Consider the following 17135-nt stretch of genomic DNA (forward strand, 5'->3'; position numbering starts at 1 on the left):
TTCGATAGGTCACATACCTTCCGCAGGAAGTTGTGTCGGCTAGTGAGGCCCCAGGCTCCCTGTGCTGACATTAACAACGGCGCACGTCGGACTGGAAAAACTTCACGTTTCTTTGATCTTTCCTTTTGAGTTCACAAATCTGAATATTTTCACAAAACTAATCTGATTTTGAGCAAACAACGGCCAAATCATACACCAAAACACACCATCAGAGCAACACCATCCGATCCAACCAAACAGTCAACAGTTTTCCTCGCTCTGACCATGAACAATTGTGCTTTTAAAATAAATAAATAAATCTTGACGTTTTGTCTTTTTGAGAGCTTTGAAAAATCAAATAGGATTTAGGGCAGGTTTGATTTTTTTTTTTTTTTTTTTTTTTAAGTCAGGACTTCAAGTGCAAGCCTGACAAAGTGACGTGGCTTCACGGCAAAGTGGAGGCTGCGGCACAGATGTTATCTTTGCGGTTTTGCTCCTCGTCAGCTCGTTATCTGGCGACACACATGATTTCATTTAGAGGCTGATTGAAACAAAAACCTCTCTTTCATTGGTGGTCACCCACACTCCTTGCCCCCAAACGCCAACACTTGAAAACCAATAAAACAACAAGGTGGCAATAATTACACACGGCGTCAATCCGTCACAAACCATCAGCAGCACTTGAAAGACAAAACGCAGGAGAGGCCGCGAGCCGCTCGTCCGTTATAAGGATGTGGAAACCGCTTCCTGCCCTTCATCCAGACCACTGAGCCCGGCGCAGGGTTGCGGGGGCGCGCGGGGCTTTGGATTCTGCTGATTTAGGAGGCAGGAGGATTTGAGAGCCATAAAAATAATCCCTGCTAAATCACTACAGAAAAAGAGGGGGAGAAGAAATGGAGAAGGACAAGTGGAAACATGACAAAGAACCTTGAAGAAACACAGATGGAACAATCTTGCCGACCATTCAACATTGTATTGTCAATCATGAGGAATCTGCTTCGGGTGCTTTGACAGATTTCAAACCTGCTGGAGATTGGAGTGGAACAGCTCCAGTTGAAAGCTACGGAATGCATTCTGGCTCACAATTTGGACTTTGTGTCAATGACGTCACGATTGCAACTTGACTTCCACAGAAAACTAGACTAATTACACCAGTGCCTGTTTTACTGCCACTTCTCCACCCTCCTCCCCCTCCTGTTCCTCTATAGGTGGGCTTGGTGAGGCTGTAAAGATTCCGCATGGACCGACTGGGACAGGATTTCAGGAGGACCTCTTCCCCAGAGGCATCGCTGTGGAGGAAAGCTGGACGGATTACACAAGGGCCTGTTTTACTGCTGCTTCTCCTCTCCTCTCCCCCGATCTTTGCGCTAACTAAAATAGCACAGTACCATACCATGCAAAGAATGCATGCATCCACTGCAGCCTGGTCATGCAGCTAACCAAGAAGTAACCAAACAAAAAAAAACCACACACACAAAACAAAATAAAAAATCTAACCCATCAAAAACCAAGCACATTATCACCCTGAACAGATAACAAACCAAGCTAAAATTAACCAAACAACACCATCCAAACCTGGCTGGATAGCCAATACATGAACCCACTAACGAACCAAACAAACCCAATCGACCAATCCAAAGACTCAAACAACTAAGTGTTCAACCCAAAACATATCACATCAAAATAAAATCTTAATGAAACAGCCAACTAATAACCGTGGCACACATCCAAGGCACCAAACCAATAAACCAATTAAAACAGACAAACTAGTGGACCAACCAACTAAACAACCAATCCAATCAACCATGAAATAAACCAAACAAAGCGCACCAACCAGATACATCTTGTCAGTCATATCAGCTGCCGTGATGTTTGCCGCTAAAAGTGTTCGCACCGCAGCTTTTGCTTGGCACGACCAATGCTGGTGAACGGGGAGCAGAGAGAGCAGGGAATTTTGAGATGGATGGAAAGAAAACGAAAAGCGGATAAAGCAGCTCATCAGCAATTCGGACACACGGGCAAGTGGTGATGGAAACCTTAGAAAGCGCACGCCACCCCAGCTGGCCTACAAGTAAGGCAAGGGGAAACGTTAGCCACCAATTCATTCGGTATGGTGAGAAACTTGCTAATTTGAAACCCTAGTATGAAACTTAAAACTCTAAGCCTAGCTTGAAACCCTAACCCTTATTTGAAACCCTATCCCAGACTTCCAATACTAACTGTAACCCGATCTTGAACCTATCTTAAAACCCAAATTTGAAACCTTAACCTTTAATTCAAAACCTGGCTTTAAACCAAACTCAGTCTTCTAACACCAATTTGAAATCCTAAACCTTGTCTGAACCCGAATTTCAAAAACATTACCCCAAAATCCTAATATGACCCCATATGCCAGACTTAAAACCCTTCTTTGAAACTCTAACCCTTGTTTAATACTCGATTTCAGGTTTGAAACCACAATTTCAAACACTAATCCATGCTTAAAACCATAATTGGGAATTACTCCGTGTCAGATTTTTTTGGCCCTTATGTATCAGTGGCTAGTGTCGGCAGCGTCCATCAGTTCTCAATACCGTGAAATAAGGCCATTATCAGCCAGATACCTGGTATTGGTACTTGCCCATCCCTACCTAAAACTGTCTTTGAAAGTCCAGATCAGGCTTGAAACACCTTGTATGAAATCCTAACCCTGACTTGAAGCCCTATTTTGAAACACTAATCCCGGCAATTAAGCATCATATGAAACCCTAACCCTTGTTTAAAACCCGAACCTGTTTTAAAACGATTCACCAGAATTGTTGACTTTGTCGATTATTCCTCCGAAATCAGAAAAATAGAAATTGGGCACAACAGCTGTTGTCAGCCTTCTCCGTAGCCATGGAGATGCCTTGCAATCACAAACATACAATTGTTTACAGTGACTTGTCTGAAGACGCAATTATCCGATCACATGTAGCGGCGTGCTGTTCTCAATTTCCATGACGCAGCAAAAAATAAAAAAGCTGCTGGGGAAGAAATGCGAAACGTCAGTCACGCTTGGCGGTCTCCAGGTTGAACGTGCCTGGATAAAAAGTCTGTGGTATTTATTTAATTCCGGATCCATTTCAGGCTCCCATCCCGAGTCGAAACAGTGGATTCCCGTCGCTGCCCTCCTCCTCTTTTTTTTTTTTTTTGCTAACTAAATAACCACACAACGACGACTAAGCATCCCATTCATTCCCTGCTATTGAATTTCACTGCACTGGAAGCTTCTTTGTTTTGTCTTTTTTTTTCTTCTTCTTCTTCCTTCTTTCTTTAGCATGCGAGAAAAAAAGCAAGTCGTCCTTGAGGGGAGAGGAGAGCTGGGCCAACGGCGGGGCAACGTCTCCACTCCCCCGCGTATTTTATTACCACAGGTGCAGAGTAAAAAGGGGGGAGGGAGGAGGGGGCGCACACGCATTGATCAGATGCACGCTACGGGCCGGCTTAATTGAAAACAGCTCTATTTATACACCTGCAGGCACTAAAGGTCTCCGGGAGAGCACGATGGATGGAAAGGGAGGAGGAGGTGGAGGGGGGTGAGGGAAAAAACTGTGACAGAATGGTGAGAAAAGACACCAGGCTGGAAGGTGAAAGACGTTCCCCGAACAGCAGGGCGGAGAAGGGCGAACAGGAGGGCGAGGGGGCGGAGGGGCTTGGGGGGGGGGTCTTTGGTGTTCGCAGGTGCAAAACGCTTTACAACAACAACAATGTGGATGCGCAGACCCATCAGGAAAAAAATGTCTATGTGTTGGAGTGCTGAGTGATCCACTTGGCAGGTGCTATGAGAGAGCCTCGCGGGAAGGACAATAAAAAAATAGCAGTAATTCCTGGTAAACGCCACTTATGTCGTTGGTGTGGCCGCTTTTCTAGTGCCGTGTTGTCAGCCGTGCGTGCCCGCGCACAGCACAGTGAGGAAGGCGGAAGCGGGAGAAGTCGGCCTAAAAAAAAAAAGATCAAATCTTGACTTGACAGCCAGTGTGTGGACTGGTTGGCTGGTGCGGCTGCTTTAGAGAGCATCGTTGTCATTGAGTTGATGAATTTTCACGGCTCAAGGCACTTACAGATTGTGTAGGCGTAAGACAGATGCGAGACGAAGTAGCATTCAATTTTTTTTCTTCATCAAACAGTATTAGCCAGCTGACCGGGATGAGGTTTTATGTTCTGATTATTCACAATTTTATATATATATATATATATATATATATATATATATTCCCACATTCCAAAAATATATATATATATCTATGGCAGCTCGACTGAACACTCTAAATTGCACCTAGGTACGAGTGTGAGCGTGAATGGTTGTTCATCTCTGTGTGCCCTGCAATTGGCTGGCAACCGTTCAGGGTGTCTCCCGCCTATTGCCCGAAGATAGCTGGGATAGGCTTACGCACCCCCCGCGACCCTAGTGAGGAGAAGCGGTACAGAAGATGGATGGATGGATGGGCAAATGACAAATATTGCCTCAGAATGCTCAAAAACGCAACTAGCAACTGTTTGAGTATGAAAGATGTGAGACAGCAGTGGGCGTTCAAGTGTACCTTTATTTCCTTATTCTGACGTCAGATAGCCTGCACCTCGCACCTGCTACTGGGGCATACCATTACGAATGGGGGGGGCAATACCACAATCCCTTTAACACAACTGTGCGTACTTACTTACATTGGGTACGTTCGTGGAGAAGAAGAAACAAGAAGTAGACAAAAAAGACCACAATAAGTCCATAATAAGGTAATAGGATTTGAATAGTAAATTAGCCAGCTAATGATGTTTAAATAAACTTCAGCCGTTAGCATCTATCCTGCAGCGGTGGGCGGGGTCCCAACAAATTCTATGAATAAGGCCGACGGGTCGAGGCCGAAACGGTATCAATATTGCGGCCGGTGGGCGGGGACTGATCGGCCGAATAGGGTCAAGTGCCCAGCTTTGTGAATATATTTATAGTAAACAGTGTAGTCTAGGTTTACATGTTTGATTCCATCTGTGAACACGTTTGTAAATCAACATGCTTGTTTCCAACAAACATTTAGGACTGTGCCATTTTTTTGTATCACCAAGAAAAATAGTTTTCTCTCCAAGAACCACCATCAAGACCAACCTTAAAATACAGTACGAGAGGCCAGAGTCTTTTATTCCAATAGCAAAACGACGAACAGTGGTCCGTACTGTAGCCCTCTAGACTGAAAAATGAGAAACTCTCCACGGTAAAACCGAGTATTGACACGCGTCTGTGACAAGTGCACACGTGTCTTTGACTGGTTCAATGGTGACGAACAGGCTGGAGAGCGTCATGACACGTGAAAGGCGGCTCCTGTTCAACAAATCGTGCTAAATGCTAATTGATGGCTGAGGTGCAGCTGTAAACCATCGCACTGATTAAAGAAGCAATAAATTGACTTCCTGTGACGAGCGCGAGCATCTGGCGCTTCATCAGCCTGATTACAGACACGAAGCAGACGCAATGCATCGTGGGGGATGGCGGCTTGGACTCACACGAACGCGGACAACTGTTGGCGCGATAAGACTCAGATGCTTTTCGTAGACAAATGACCTCGATGTGGATTATGCATGACTGGAATTTGTGCACGCTTGATTGCGATGTTTGATGAGAAGGTGCATTGAGTTAAGACTGCTACGTTAGCTTCTTGTGCTACCTGAAGTTATGAAAGATGACAAAATGGAAGTTTGACAAACTAACCAATGAATTAAAGGAGTCAACTAACTAAGTAACTGACCGGTGACGTGACTAGCTGAAAATAAAGCCACATCTCACCTTGCAAAAGTCAAATTACAATAATACTGCTGACTAGCTAAATGAGTACAATCATCTCACGCCCAAAAAAGCTGTAGTACTTGGACAGTACTTGGACAAATCTGTTCACAAAGAGCTAACTGCGAACAAAACCACATCTCTCTTTACCAGACAGCTAGATCAACTAACAGCTTGACTGACTAGCAAACTGCGAACAAAACCACGAAATCTGTAATCTTCGGATAATTCTGCTCACTAAATAAAATGATAGACTGACTACATTACTGAATGACTGAATTAAAAAAATGTTTACCACATTTCGCGGGTGAAACTAACTAACAGAACATAACCATGTCTCCCTTTGTGAAAATCTGTGGTCTTTGGACAAATATGCAAACTAACTAACCAAGCAGGCAGCCAGTTGACTTACTGACAACTGTTGACTAACCATCTTAACAAATGGACAGATTGACTGACGGACTAACTGGCTGACAGAACAAAAACCTATCTGACTTTTCAAAAAGTGGTCTTTGGCCCATTCTGATAATTAACTAACTAACTAACTAACTAACTAACTAACCAACAATTTGGTCATACAAAAGGCCCACAGTCCAAGAGTGTGTTGGGATATTTTGCATTAATGTCAAAATCATTTGGTACATTTCCTGTCGTGCAACTGGATTTGGAAGTGAAACGGTTGCAGAAACTGATACCCAGCAGCTTTCCTGCATCCACTGCCACACACACACACACACACAAATAGTCAGCCACAGCCACATGAAGATTTCAGAGCGTGAAAGCACTTCCAGATATGTCGCGAGTGGTTTTCCGCCCGTTAGTCACAAAGCGGGCGACGCCTTGTGAGAGAGTAAAACTCACGTAGCCCGGTTCCGGTGGTCGTGGGTCGCCAATGCCGATGCTGCTTTCCGCTGCTCAAATTCCTTCCGAGTCAGCACAGTGCCCTTGTGTCCGTGCTCCACCAGTTTGCGAGCCGACTCCTTGCTCTGGTAGAGTGTACAATTGCCCATTTAGAGTCGCATTTGGCAAAACATAAAGATCTTTTAAAAAATGATTTCACTAAAGCTAAAGGCATAACTTCCGTTGATTGAGGTTTTATTTGTTTATCGTGGGCAACAGGCACAATTTGTCTGGCAATTCATTTTTGTTCCAGAAGAGGAGGCAGTGTAGTGCACTGAGGAACTAAGAAATAAATTAACTAAGTAGCAGAGCTGGGCACTTGACCCTTTTTTGCCGGTCAGTCCCCACCCACCGGCCGCAATGTTGGTACCGTTCCAGCCTCGACCCTCCGGCCTTATTAATACAAATTGTCAGGCCTTCGACTATTAGGAGAACATCGGAAAAAACATTTTGGAAAACATTTTTTCATTTTGAGATACTTTTGTTGATGCACTAAATAATCTATGCAGCACTACTTTTCATACATACTGTACTTTCAAAATCTTGAACATGTTTTCTTCAGTCCATTGTTCGGCTGGTTAAGTCCACATAAAAGCTCCAATTGTCAATCTCCAGTCCTGGAGGGCCGCTTTCCTCATGAAGCTGTCAATGTTAGTCTTTTAATTTGCGTGCTAATTTCCCGTTCATTTATATTACACCATATGGAAAGAGCTTTGTTACAGCTCCAGCAACCAAGTTCGACCTGTCGATGTAGATTTTTTTGGGGAAAACATATTTCCATTTTTTGAGACGTGGGCGTGCTGCTTAGCACGAAGAAACTTTTAATGGAAAATTGGGTTTGAGTTGTACAAAAAAGTTTGATTAAAAAACACCTGAATAAATCTTTTTACCAACACGATACATTAGAACAATTGGTAGTAGCGCAAGTTTTAATTAGTTTGCAAACTACTTTTAAATGCACCCATTTGGTTGATCCGGTTGCGAAAGCTTTTTGAATAGCATTCTGGCATTTGTATTTTGAAAAATTTGGTAAACACATGTTAAATTTGACTAAAAAAAACAAACAAGAAAAAAAACTTTTTTTTGTTTTTCTTTTGAAGAATGCAAGCACTAATAGTGCAATTTTTATAGTAGTAGTTTCAAAACCTGAACGGAGGGCTTTGTTCGCCTTTTTTCTTGCAGGTGTTCTTGGGCCCGAAGCGTCATTGATGTCGGAGCCCAAACTGCAAACCGAGCTGTCAGTTGTCCACTGCGGCCTGTCAGCTCGACGCGAACGTCCGGAAACCCCGGATCTCCCACCCCTCGATCCCACCCCCTTCTCTTTTGATTCGGCTCGGCAGAAACGATCCCCCAGTCCCAAAGTTGGCCCCGAACCTCCTTCCCTTTACGCTGGATGCGTACCCGCAACATCCAGCCTGGCGGCCGAGGTGATGACTTTGTAACGTGACCTCTCCCACCATCTGAAAAGCCCCAAACAGCGGCGGCCAGAAAAAACAGGTCCCGGCAGTGGGGTGACGTATCAGAGGCGGGCATTCGTCGGCGTGGTGGTGACCCGGCCCGACCCGAGCCAGTTCAACAGTGATTGACGACAGCTGATTAGCAGGTCAGATCTGGCCCGTTGGTGCCCAGTGTGGACACAGGTGTTCAAACAAAGTCCACCACAATATCATTCACGAGTATGCCATCTAGTGGCACTTGGAGTAGATGTACTACAGAGGACCCATTCATCTGCAGTTCTGTTGCAATTGCGCGTTGCTTCCCTCTAGCGAGTGACTCAAATGACTACATCAACAAAACAGAGTCTCGGTGCCAGATTTGGTTAAGAATCAGGAGAATTTTAGGTTTGCTTCCAAATTTGTACCGTGTAAGCAGTTTACCGTGTTCTAGTAAAATATCCCACCATCTCCTGTAACTTTTATACAATACGGCATACATTAAAGGATAATTACAAGTTTAAGAAGTAGCGTTCCATTATGTTAAAAGTTCATGCCGCGGTCTTGAAGCAGAAGCTGAGAGGTAACGATCAGCATCTGACCTGAGAAGCGTTTTTATAAATGTCTCGCCTGTGTATTGAAAGCCGAATTTAAGTGAGTGCTTTTATAAAATCTTGGTTTTCATTTCATGGGCATAAAGCGTATGCTTTGGGAGACATTCTAAAATGTCTCTTCATTTCGCAGTTTAGTGAACGCAATTTGGTTTTGACGCGCAAACCGGCATTAAACAGAGACCACGCGGACAATTTTTCACGGCAAAGCAAACTTGACTCACTGTGAGGAAAAACAAATCCATCGGCGTCACTTTGGAATCCAAATATTCTTCGTAGTCCTTAAAACAGCTCAGCGGCTCTTGTATATTAATTGTGTTTGACGTCATCTTCCCGGTGTGTTGTACAGTTGCCACGGCAATCACTTTTTCGCGGCACTTGACAGGTGTCGTGCCAAAGTACTTACCCCCGAAAAAATCTGTATCCCCTGTCGCGGGAGCGCGCACGCATTGACTGAAGGCGGCGCGATGTTACTACGTTTGTTTTCATTGAAAGACACGAAGAATGTATGATTTTGTGTTTTTGATTTGCTGTAATTTAAACTAGGTTTTCCATAAAAGTGGTAGTCTTCGTCGGTGTGGTTTTCAGCGCACCATTCGCTACAATTTAACACGTAAAGTAAGCGTTTGACTACGCCGAAATTGGGGGGAAATTACCTGCATTTGCATTCGTTAGACCAAAGAAATTTTGCAATCAATGAAGCTACCATAAGGAAATTTCAGTGATCAAAACACGATGAAAAGGGGAGATGATGAGTGAAGTGGGCTATCGTGTTTCCAGCGAGATCAAATTAAGTGGCAAAATGCAGATAGGTGGTATCCTGTGAGAGAACACGTAATTGTATTCCAATTGACCGATTTGTTTATTTTTTATAACCACTGATAGCCGCGTCAAGAGTAGCAAAAGAATAAAAAAATAAATAAAGTCACTCGCTTTCTGCGTCGTACTCGAGGGGCATTCACTGACCACTTACGCAGTAGGAAAGTTACCAGGGGATACTGATTCTGGCAGCACCTGCCAGAATAGGTACCCCCCCTCCAATCACAAAAATATTAACCTAACCCATCAAGTGACTTAATCTGTGTACTTATTGGATCATCTTGAATAAGTGTGGCAAATTAGATTTTATTCATTTAATATTTTTCAAGTTCGGCGCGCCGGATTACCTAAAAATACTATTTGTCTAGATCAGGCGTGGGCAAACTACGGCCCAGGGCCACATGCCAAATGTTTTAATCCGGCCCGCCGAACTTGAAAAATATTAAATGAATAAACCTTGTTAAAGTTTTGTTTTCTAAACACTGTGTTTTTTCAAAGACATATATTGTTGTAATGCTTTTGTTCACTTTCATTTAAAATTAAATGTATTTTTTTTTCCTCCGATGAGGTGAGGTTACCAAAACACTCCATCCATCTGCTCCTGGTCCGGCCCCACTGTCAAATTTTAGACCCCATTGGGGCCCGCCAATCAAAAAGTTTGCACACCCCTGGTTTCGAGTGTTCCATCAACCCACCATGCATGTTTTTGGAACGTGGGAGGAAACTGGAGTACAAGGAGGAAACCCACGCAGGTATGGGGAGAACATGGATACTTACTTTGTCTTATTTTTTCATGGTTTATCATATTTACGTGACGAACCTATAAATAAATCTTGTTAAACTTTGTGCGAGTGATACATCATGTACTGCCCTCGTGGTAAAATAAACCAGAGGGTGATTTAATTAAATAAAGTAAAGTAAATTTAATTTGGTGTAGTCATCACCACTTTACATGGAAAAAAAATAGTATTCAGTACGTGATGGAAGGGCATATACGGTGCTCATAGTAATGGTATTTTTTTGTGATTAGAGGGGGGGTACTTATTGTGGCAGCACCTGCCAGAATCTGTATCCCCCTTGTAACTTTGCTTTGGAAAGAGCGATCCTGCTCAAATTTGCCACACTTACTCAAGATGATCCAATAGGCACACAGAATAAGTCACTTGATGGGTTGGGTTAATATTTTTGTGATTAGAGGGGGGGTACTTATTCTGGCGGTTGCTGCCAGAATCAGCATCCCTGGTAACTTTTCTACTGCGTAAGTGGTCAGTGAATGCATCTCGAGTCCGACGCAGAAAGCGAGTGACTTTATTTATTTTTTTATTCTTTTGCGCGGCTATCAGTGGTTATAAAAAAATAAACAAATCAGTCAATTGGAATACAATTACGTGTTCTCTAACAGGATACCACCTATCTGCATTTTGCCACTTAATTTGATCTCGCTGGAAACACGATAGCCCACTTCACTCATCATCTCCCCTTTTCATCGTGTTTTGATCACTGAAATTTCCTTATGGTAGCTTCATTGATTGCAAAATTTCTTTGGTCTAACGAATGCAAATGCAGGTAATTTCCCCCCCAATTTCGGCGGAGTCAACGTGTGGTAAGTTTAATTAAACAATTCCTTTAAATATATATATTTTATTTTACTCTTATTAAATCTATTTTGATGTAGTTACAATGTGAACTGCAATTGGAGCGTGAACAAGTGAACTTTATTGGTGACCGATTGTTTGCAAAAAGCAAAAAATATTCCTTGATTCCTATAAGAATTACAGCTGTTTTTCTAAGACATTTGAATTGTGGGTCGGGAATTATGCCAGCAAACGGCACACAGTGAAAGCAGTCACATCACATTTGGGCCAACTGCTGATTGTTTTGTGGGAAATGTTTCCAGCTTGGCGCTCACGATTATGTTGATTATTTTTGCGGCGTTGATTTTATCGCAACTTTAATCTTGTAATATTAGGACTTTTTGTTAAAGGGGAGAACTTTAATCCTAAAATGGGATTAATTAATTAATTCTTTTTTTCTCCCAAAATATGTCTTGATCTCATAGAATTGCAAAATTTTCGCTTGCAATATTTTATTATTATTTTTTTCCAATAAATTACATTTTGAGTTTGGAATTTTACAACTGCTTTCTCAAACTGACAATCTTGTCACGTTACACCTGTATTCTTACTTTGTTTTTAAATACAAATTTAATCTTGCAATATTCCGATGTTCTTTAAATAATCTGATTTTAGGCTCAAACAACTTAAAACTTTAATCATAAAGGATGATTTTTTTTTGTCTTTGTCATATTACAGTTATAATTCTCCCAAAAATACAACTTAAATCTTTTTTACAGATTTTTGTGTAATCAATTACTTTCAACGTTTTCCCAAAAATAAATGTATTCCAACAACACATTATTACATGAGTACATGAAATTTGACTCCCATTTTCAAGGAGAAAAAAAAGTTGTCAATTACAGACTCAATCACATTCTTTTCAAGGAAAACAATCGTAATAGTGCAGAACCAAAAAAAGAAAAAGTAAAATTGTTTTTTTTCTTCCAAGTTTAGCTGTTCCTTCCGGTTCATTTCCCTTCTCAGAAATGTATGTCTTCTTTTTAAAGCTAAAATCCTTTCAAACACTTAAAAAAACATTTGACAGTACTATTGGTTACTTGGCTGGTAACTTTTATTTTTAAGATACAAAAAGGAGTCCACCAGTGACCTGAACCTTATGCCGAATGCAAAATTGATCGCGTTTTAATGTGATCAATTTCACGTTGTAATGTTATTGTGATAAGCCGTATATTTTATTTATTTTTTTCCAAACAGCCGTTGTAATTCAGGATTTGCTTACCAATGTATTATTACAAAAATAAAATGGAACTGTCTCACTTTTAGATGTTTTTGGCAAAAAAAATGGGGCAGAGGTTTTTTCGTAACATTGCAAAAGAAAAAAAAAGTTGTTAACCATAAGATTAAAATTGACGAATGGAAAAAAATTTATTACAGGAGTTGTCACTTTTTTCAAGAAAAACAATCTTACTTAATGTCTTTTTTTCCCCAAGAAAAAAATTGCAATATTCCCTGTTGAATTTTTTTTTCTTTTTTTTTGGCGCCCATTTTTCTCAGTTTCCTGAAATGGGGCAAATCACACACAGAAAAAAACATAGCGAGCATTGGCTCATCGGCAATCGTCCATAAAAAAACGTAGCTAGCGCTCACACATGGGAAATTGTCAAGCCAAAGAAACTTTTTCCGAAACCTTTGAGTCTTTTATCTGCGCTTGGGCACGTCAGGAATGTTGTGAAGTTTTTCTGAAGCTGCACGTCCTATCCAAAGCGATACTTGGGCCAGTACTTGACCTGTCTGGGCCGCGTCACCTCCTGGACCTTTGCTTTGGGCAGCGACGGTATGGGCGTTGTTTTTTGCCGCTTGTCACCTTTTACGTCTGTAACGACGAATCCGCGTTCGCCGCCGCCGCCATTGTCATTGGCGACTCTGGGCAGGAAGTGAGTGGAGACGTGCTGGGCTTTGACCCGTGGGCTGGAGCCCATCTTGGCTTTGCCTCGCTTGTTGAGGGCCACGAACCACTGGCGACTGGTCCTGCGGTTCCAGTGGAGCACGGAGGCGTACGTGTTGTAGCTGTTTTCCTGAAACCGCTCGCGGAACTTGCAGTCGTCCGTAAATGACGCCTAGGCAACAAGACAAAACGAGATTCAAAGTTTGTTTGTTTTTTCTCCTGCTAAAATCCTAAAAAATACTAAAAATATTTATTGAATCCTGCAATATAGCAACTTTTTTTTCCATTCGAAGAATCTTTCTTGAAATGTTACCCATAAAAATGTATTTAAATTCAGACAGGTTTAAGGTCTTTTTAGAGTACTTTATTTGCAAGTCATATTTTGCTGCATTTACAATTGTGTTACTTTTTTTCTTGAGTCCTGTAAAAGAAATAAATTTTAATCTTGTAATCTTCCAAAAAATGACTTTAACCATGTAATATTATGAATTTTTTATTTTACAAAAATATGGATTCAGTCTTAAAACATTTTCCTTCCCCAAAAATGACTTCAGTCCAGCTTTTTTTCTCTTGAAAAATACAAGTTTCAGACATTTTGTTTTGTTTTCACGCCACCTCCAAGATAATTTGTTGCTCGCTGCCATTTTCCTAGTCACTATGAAGTCAGCGGAAGATGACGTCACAAGTGCAGAATTTACGAGGACGCATCTGGAAGCTAGCAGGAACACTCGCAAACATTTCACATGTGATTCAACCACATTAGGCAACTTATCTCAAATCGTAAGAAGCTAATTGCACGCTGGGACATGTAAGTGACCCGCTAGGTGATGCTAAAGTGTTTTATCCGCTAACACAAACCGCTAAAATCATACACTCATGTTTGCTACGTGTCCTTGTTTGGAGGCTAAAAATAGCTTCGGTGGAAACCAAACTAAACTGTGGGTGTTCTTGCCATTTTGTGCCGCGTCCCGAAACAAAACAAAGGTCATGCATGCCCTAGCAGAAATTGAAGCCATGACGGCGGCGGAGCAACATGGCCGTCACATGGCTACTCACTTTTTAGCTACAAGTCAGCTTTAAAAGAAATAATATTACAACATTAAAGTCGTATTTCGTGCCATCTTCAACACCACTTATCCTATGGTGGGTTGCGGGAGGGCGGACTAGACCCTGAACTGGTTGCCAGGCAGTCACAGAGCAAAAAAATGAATAAATACATGTCATGGTTTTAATGAAAATGTAAAACTACGTAATTAAAATCATATTTTTTTTCCACAGTAAATAAAGATTTGTTGCTTTTTTTTTTTTAAACTTAGTTGTCCAAAACATTAAATAACATTATCGAAAAGTGTTACATGATTAAAAATTTATTTACGCCTAGAATTTTTTTTTATAATATGTGATTAATCTTTTAATATGTTTTAAAAATAAAACAAGATTTTTTTCTGTTGTTGGACTAAGACGCAATAAAAATACATTTGTTTGAGGGGGAACTAAGTTGTAATGGATGATTATTTATTACTTTTTCAAAAATGAATCACAACCTTAAAACCAGTTTAGGGGAAAAAGAATGGCACTATAAGGAAAATATATTTTAAATAAGTCGTACTATTAGAAGATGAACTTCACATTTTGAAACTGTAAAAAAAAGCAGCGGAGGGGTTCCAGGTTCAAATGACAAAATTAGTTAGTCCGTGTCATTGCAAAGACAGAATGACTTGAATTCATGTGTGTTTGCGACTGGACTGGTCGCCTTTGAAGTGGCTGCCCGGCTCCCGGTTGACTGGATTTGTTGAAACAAAGCGGGAGTCCTCGGAAGGGCTCCTGGGGGGCCGCCCTAATCGCCTTTCCTCGCTGTGTATTGATTTCTACTTTTGCGCCTTATCAACCATCCCAGATAGGACTTAATCTTCCTCGCCCGCTAATACGCGCTAACTGGGGTACCGCTCGCCTGCCAATGCTCTAGCTGCTAAATATAGCTAAATATAGAATCATAAACATTCATTAATTAGATGTTATGATTCTGCTTTTAAAATAGTTTTTGGGGAAATTTCCAGTCAACCGTGATAGCCTGGGTTAAAGTTTCAAGGCAGGAGTAGGGTTTCAAAATAGGTTTTGAAGCCATAAATAACACACTTGCAATTGATGTGTTTTCAGCAAATAACGCAGGATACATTCCAAAATAAATACGCTGATTTGCTAATGCCGAACGGCGAATATATGGAGGAAGGTCATCGTACAAGCCGGTGGAGCATGTTAGCCTCGCAACGTGATCGCACTCACTGTGGCATGGAGACGTCCTTTCTTATTCATGGCCAGGAATCTGTTACTGTACACTCCTCGGATGCCAATCACACCCTGCGACACGGCAAAAAGCTCCAGAACACCTGCAAACACAAACGATTAATTAATTGAGTGTTTTTCTCAATCTGCCGCGGTATTGTGCCAACTATTCGCGAGCAGAGGACTTACTCATTGTCTGATCTTTTTTTTTTCCATCTTAATTCATTTACTGCCATTGACGGCTGAAGACGTCAGAAATCCATTTTTTGTACTTGGCTGGTAGGGAATTAGTTAAGTATTGGTGACTGGTATCAGCAGCCTCCACAAGTACCCGATACCTTAAAATGAGGCCAGTCTCGTCCCGATAACCATAACTTTAAAATCTTGCCCAAACCATTATTAAAGATTGTGTGGGTTATTAAGGTTCAAAGCAAATGTGATGGTTTCAAATTGGCACTTCAAGGCAGGCTTAGGGCTTCAAAGTAGGGTTCAAGTCTGAATGAGCTGTTGATGAAGGGGATAGGGTTTCAAATTATTGTTTTAAGGCAGGGTTGAGGCTTTAAAGTTGAATTTCAAACCAGAATCCGTGCTTCAAGCAAGGGTGAGGCTTTTTTGGCAGGGTTTGGGCTTCTTATTAAGGTTTCCAATCTGGATTCTAGTCGTTCGAAACGTGTTCGTGTTTCTAAACAAGACTCTGGCTTTATAATAGGTTTTCAAGCCTTTAAACATGCAATAGGGTTTCACACAAGGGTTTGGGTTTTAGTTCAGGCCTTGGATTCTACATGAGGTTTTTGAAACATAGTTGCGGATTTCAAGTAGGGCTCTCATATGTTGTCATGGTTTTAAAGTAAGGTTTTCTGCACAGTAAGGGATTCGTTCCAACGATGGTTAGAATTTTAAATTTGGATTTAAAACGTGGTTTTGCGTTTCAAAGTGGATTTCAAGACCATCTTTAATTTTGGTCTCTATAGCCTGGATTAGGGTACGTTTCAAGCCTGGGTTATAGGATTTAAAAATGGCACCCTACTTTTAAATTTGTTTCATGTAAAGGTTTCAAATCTGGATTAGGTTTCAAAAAACAAAATAACACGTGGGGTCATGTCACGCGTGCCACGCCGACTCAACGGACGCGCACGTCAACTTACTCAGACGGTCGGCCTCATGGCTGCCGTTGACTCTGCCGTCCGGATGGATCTGGAGGTGGAAGCCGATGCCCACCCTGCAGTAGAGCCGGCACGTCCTGCGTCCCGAGCGTGCCTCCTGCTGCTCCTGCTCCTGCTTCTGCTCCTGCTGCTCCTCCTCCCGCGCCGTGTCCGGGCGACGCACCGCGGCCACCAAGTGCGCGGCGGTGAGAAGGCAAAGCGCGACGTTCATGCTCGAACACCCGCCACACGAAGCCATCTCGCATTCCCGGCTGAAATCCTACACGCGCGCACGCACCAACGCACGCACACTTGCCGAGCCGCCAGAGGATATTTATACCGCCGATGATCTCACCGCTCCGGGTATGCCTCTGATTGCGACCACCTCCGTCGGCGGCCACCGGAGCGCCGCGCGCCGCGCATTTGAAGCCGGGAGCGCACGAAGCGCGCGTTTTACGCACGCGGCTGTGGGAACGCCGCTCTCTTTATTTCTGTGTACTGTGTTAAATATACAGTGCGTACTGCAACAATTGCGCACCCCGTGCAGCACAGGTGTGCAGCAGTTGTCAGAAACGATTTCTTGATGGCTTTCGGAAATTTAAAAATCATTAAGCGTTTTCATTTTCCGCAGGAAATGTTCCCTCTGGTAAAAAAG

At 42.2% G+C, this 17135-nt stretch overlaps 2 protein-coding genes across 3 annotated transcripts in view; both read right to left on the bottom strand.

Moving 5' to 3' along the window:
* The window catches only part of cfap299 (cilia and flagella associated protein 299), a 77191-nt gene extending 68148 nt beyond the window's left edge, over positions 1 to 9043 (bottom strand). The window contains exons 1-2 of the mRNA XM_088305739.1: positions 8939 to 9043; positions 6632 to 6756 (exon numbers count right to left, since the gene is read on the bottom strand). Of these exons, the coding sequence (XP_088161865.1) occupies positions 6632 to 6756; positions 8939 to 9043 (230 nt within the window). The remainder of the gene's footprint in view (positions 1 to 6631; positions 6757 to 8938) is intronic.
* A 3747-nt stretch (positions 9044 to 12790) lies between these two features.
* On the bottom strand, positions 12791 to 16712 carry fgf5 (fibroblast growth factor 5). Of its 2 annotated transcripts, XM_088310650.1 has the most exons (4): positions 16665 to 16712; positions 16484 to 16625; positions 15339 to 15442; positions 12791 to 13227 (listed from the first exon to the last, which is right to left on the bottom strand). In XM_088310650.1, exons 1-4 carry the CDS (start codon positions 16710 to 16712, stop codon positions 12865 to 12867), a joined length of 657 nt encoding a protein of 218 aa, XP_088166776.1. In that variant the 3' UTR covers positions 12791 to 12864. The 2 variants fall into 2 exon arrangements, with proteins under 2 accessions (XP_088166776.1, XP_088166768.1); XM_088310642.1 differs by having other exon boundaries at positions 16484 to 16712.
* Positions 16713 to 17135: the final 423 nt, after the last annotated feature.

This window comes from Idiotropiscis lumnitzeri, chromosome 1 (assembly GCF_059441095.1).
Source record: "Idiotropiscis lumnitzeri isolate Australia: NSW breed Sydney's pygmy pipehorse chromosome 1, RoL_Ilum_1.0, whole genome shotgun sequence".
NCBI lineage: Eukaryota > Metazoa > Chordata > Actinopteri > Syngnathiformes > Syngnathidae > Idiotropiscis > Idiotropiscis lumnitzeri.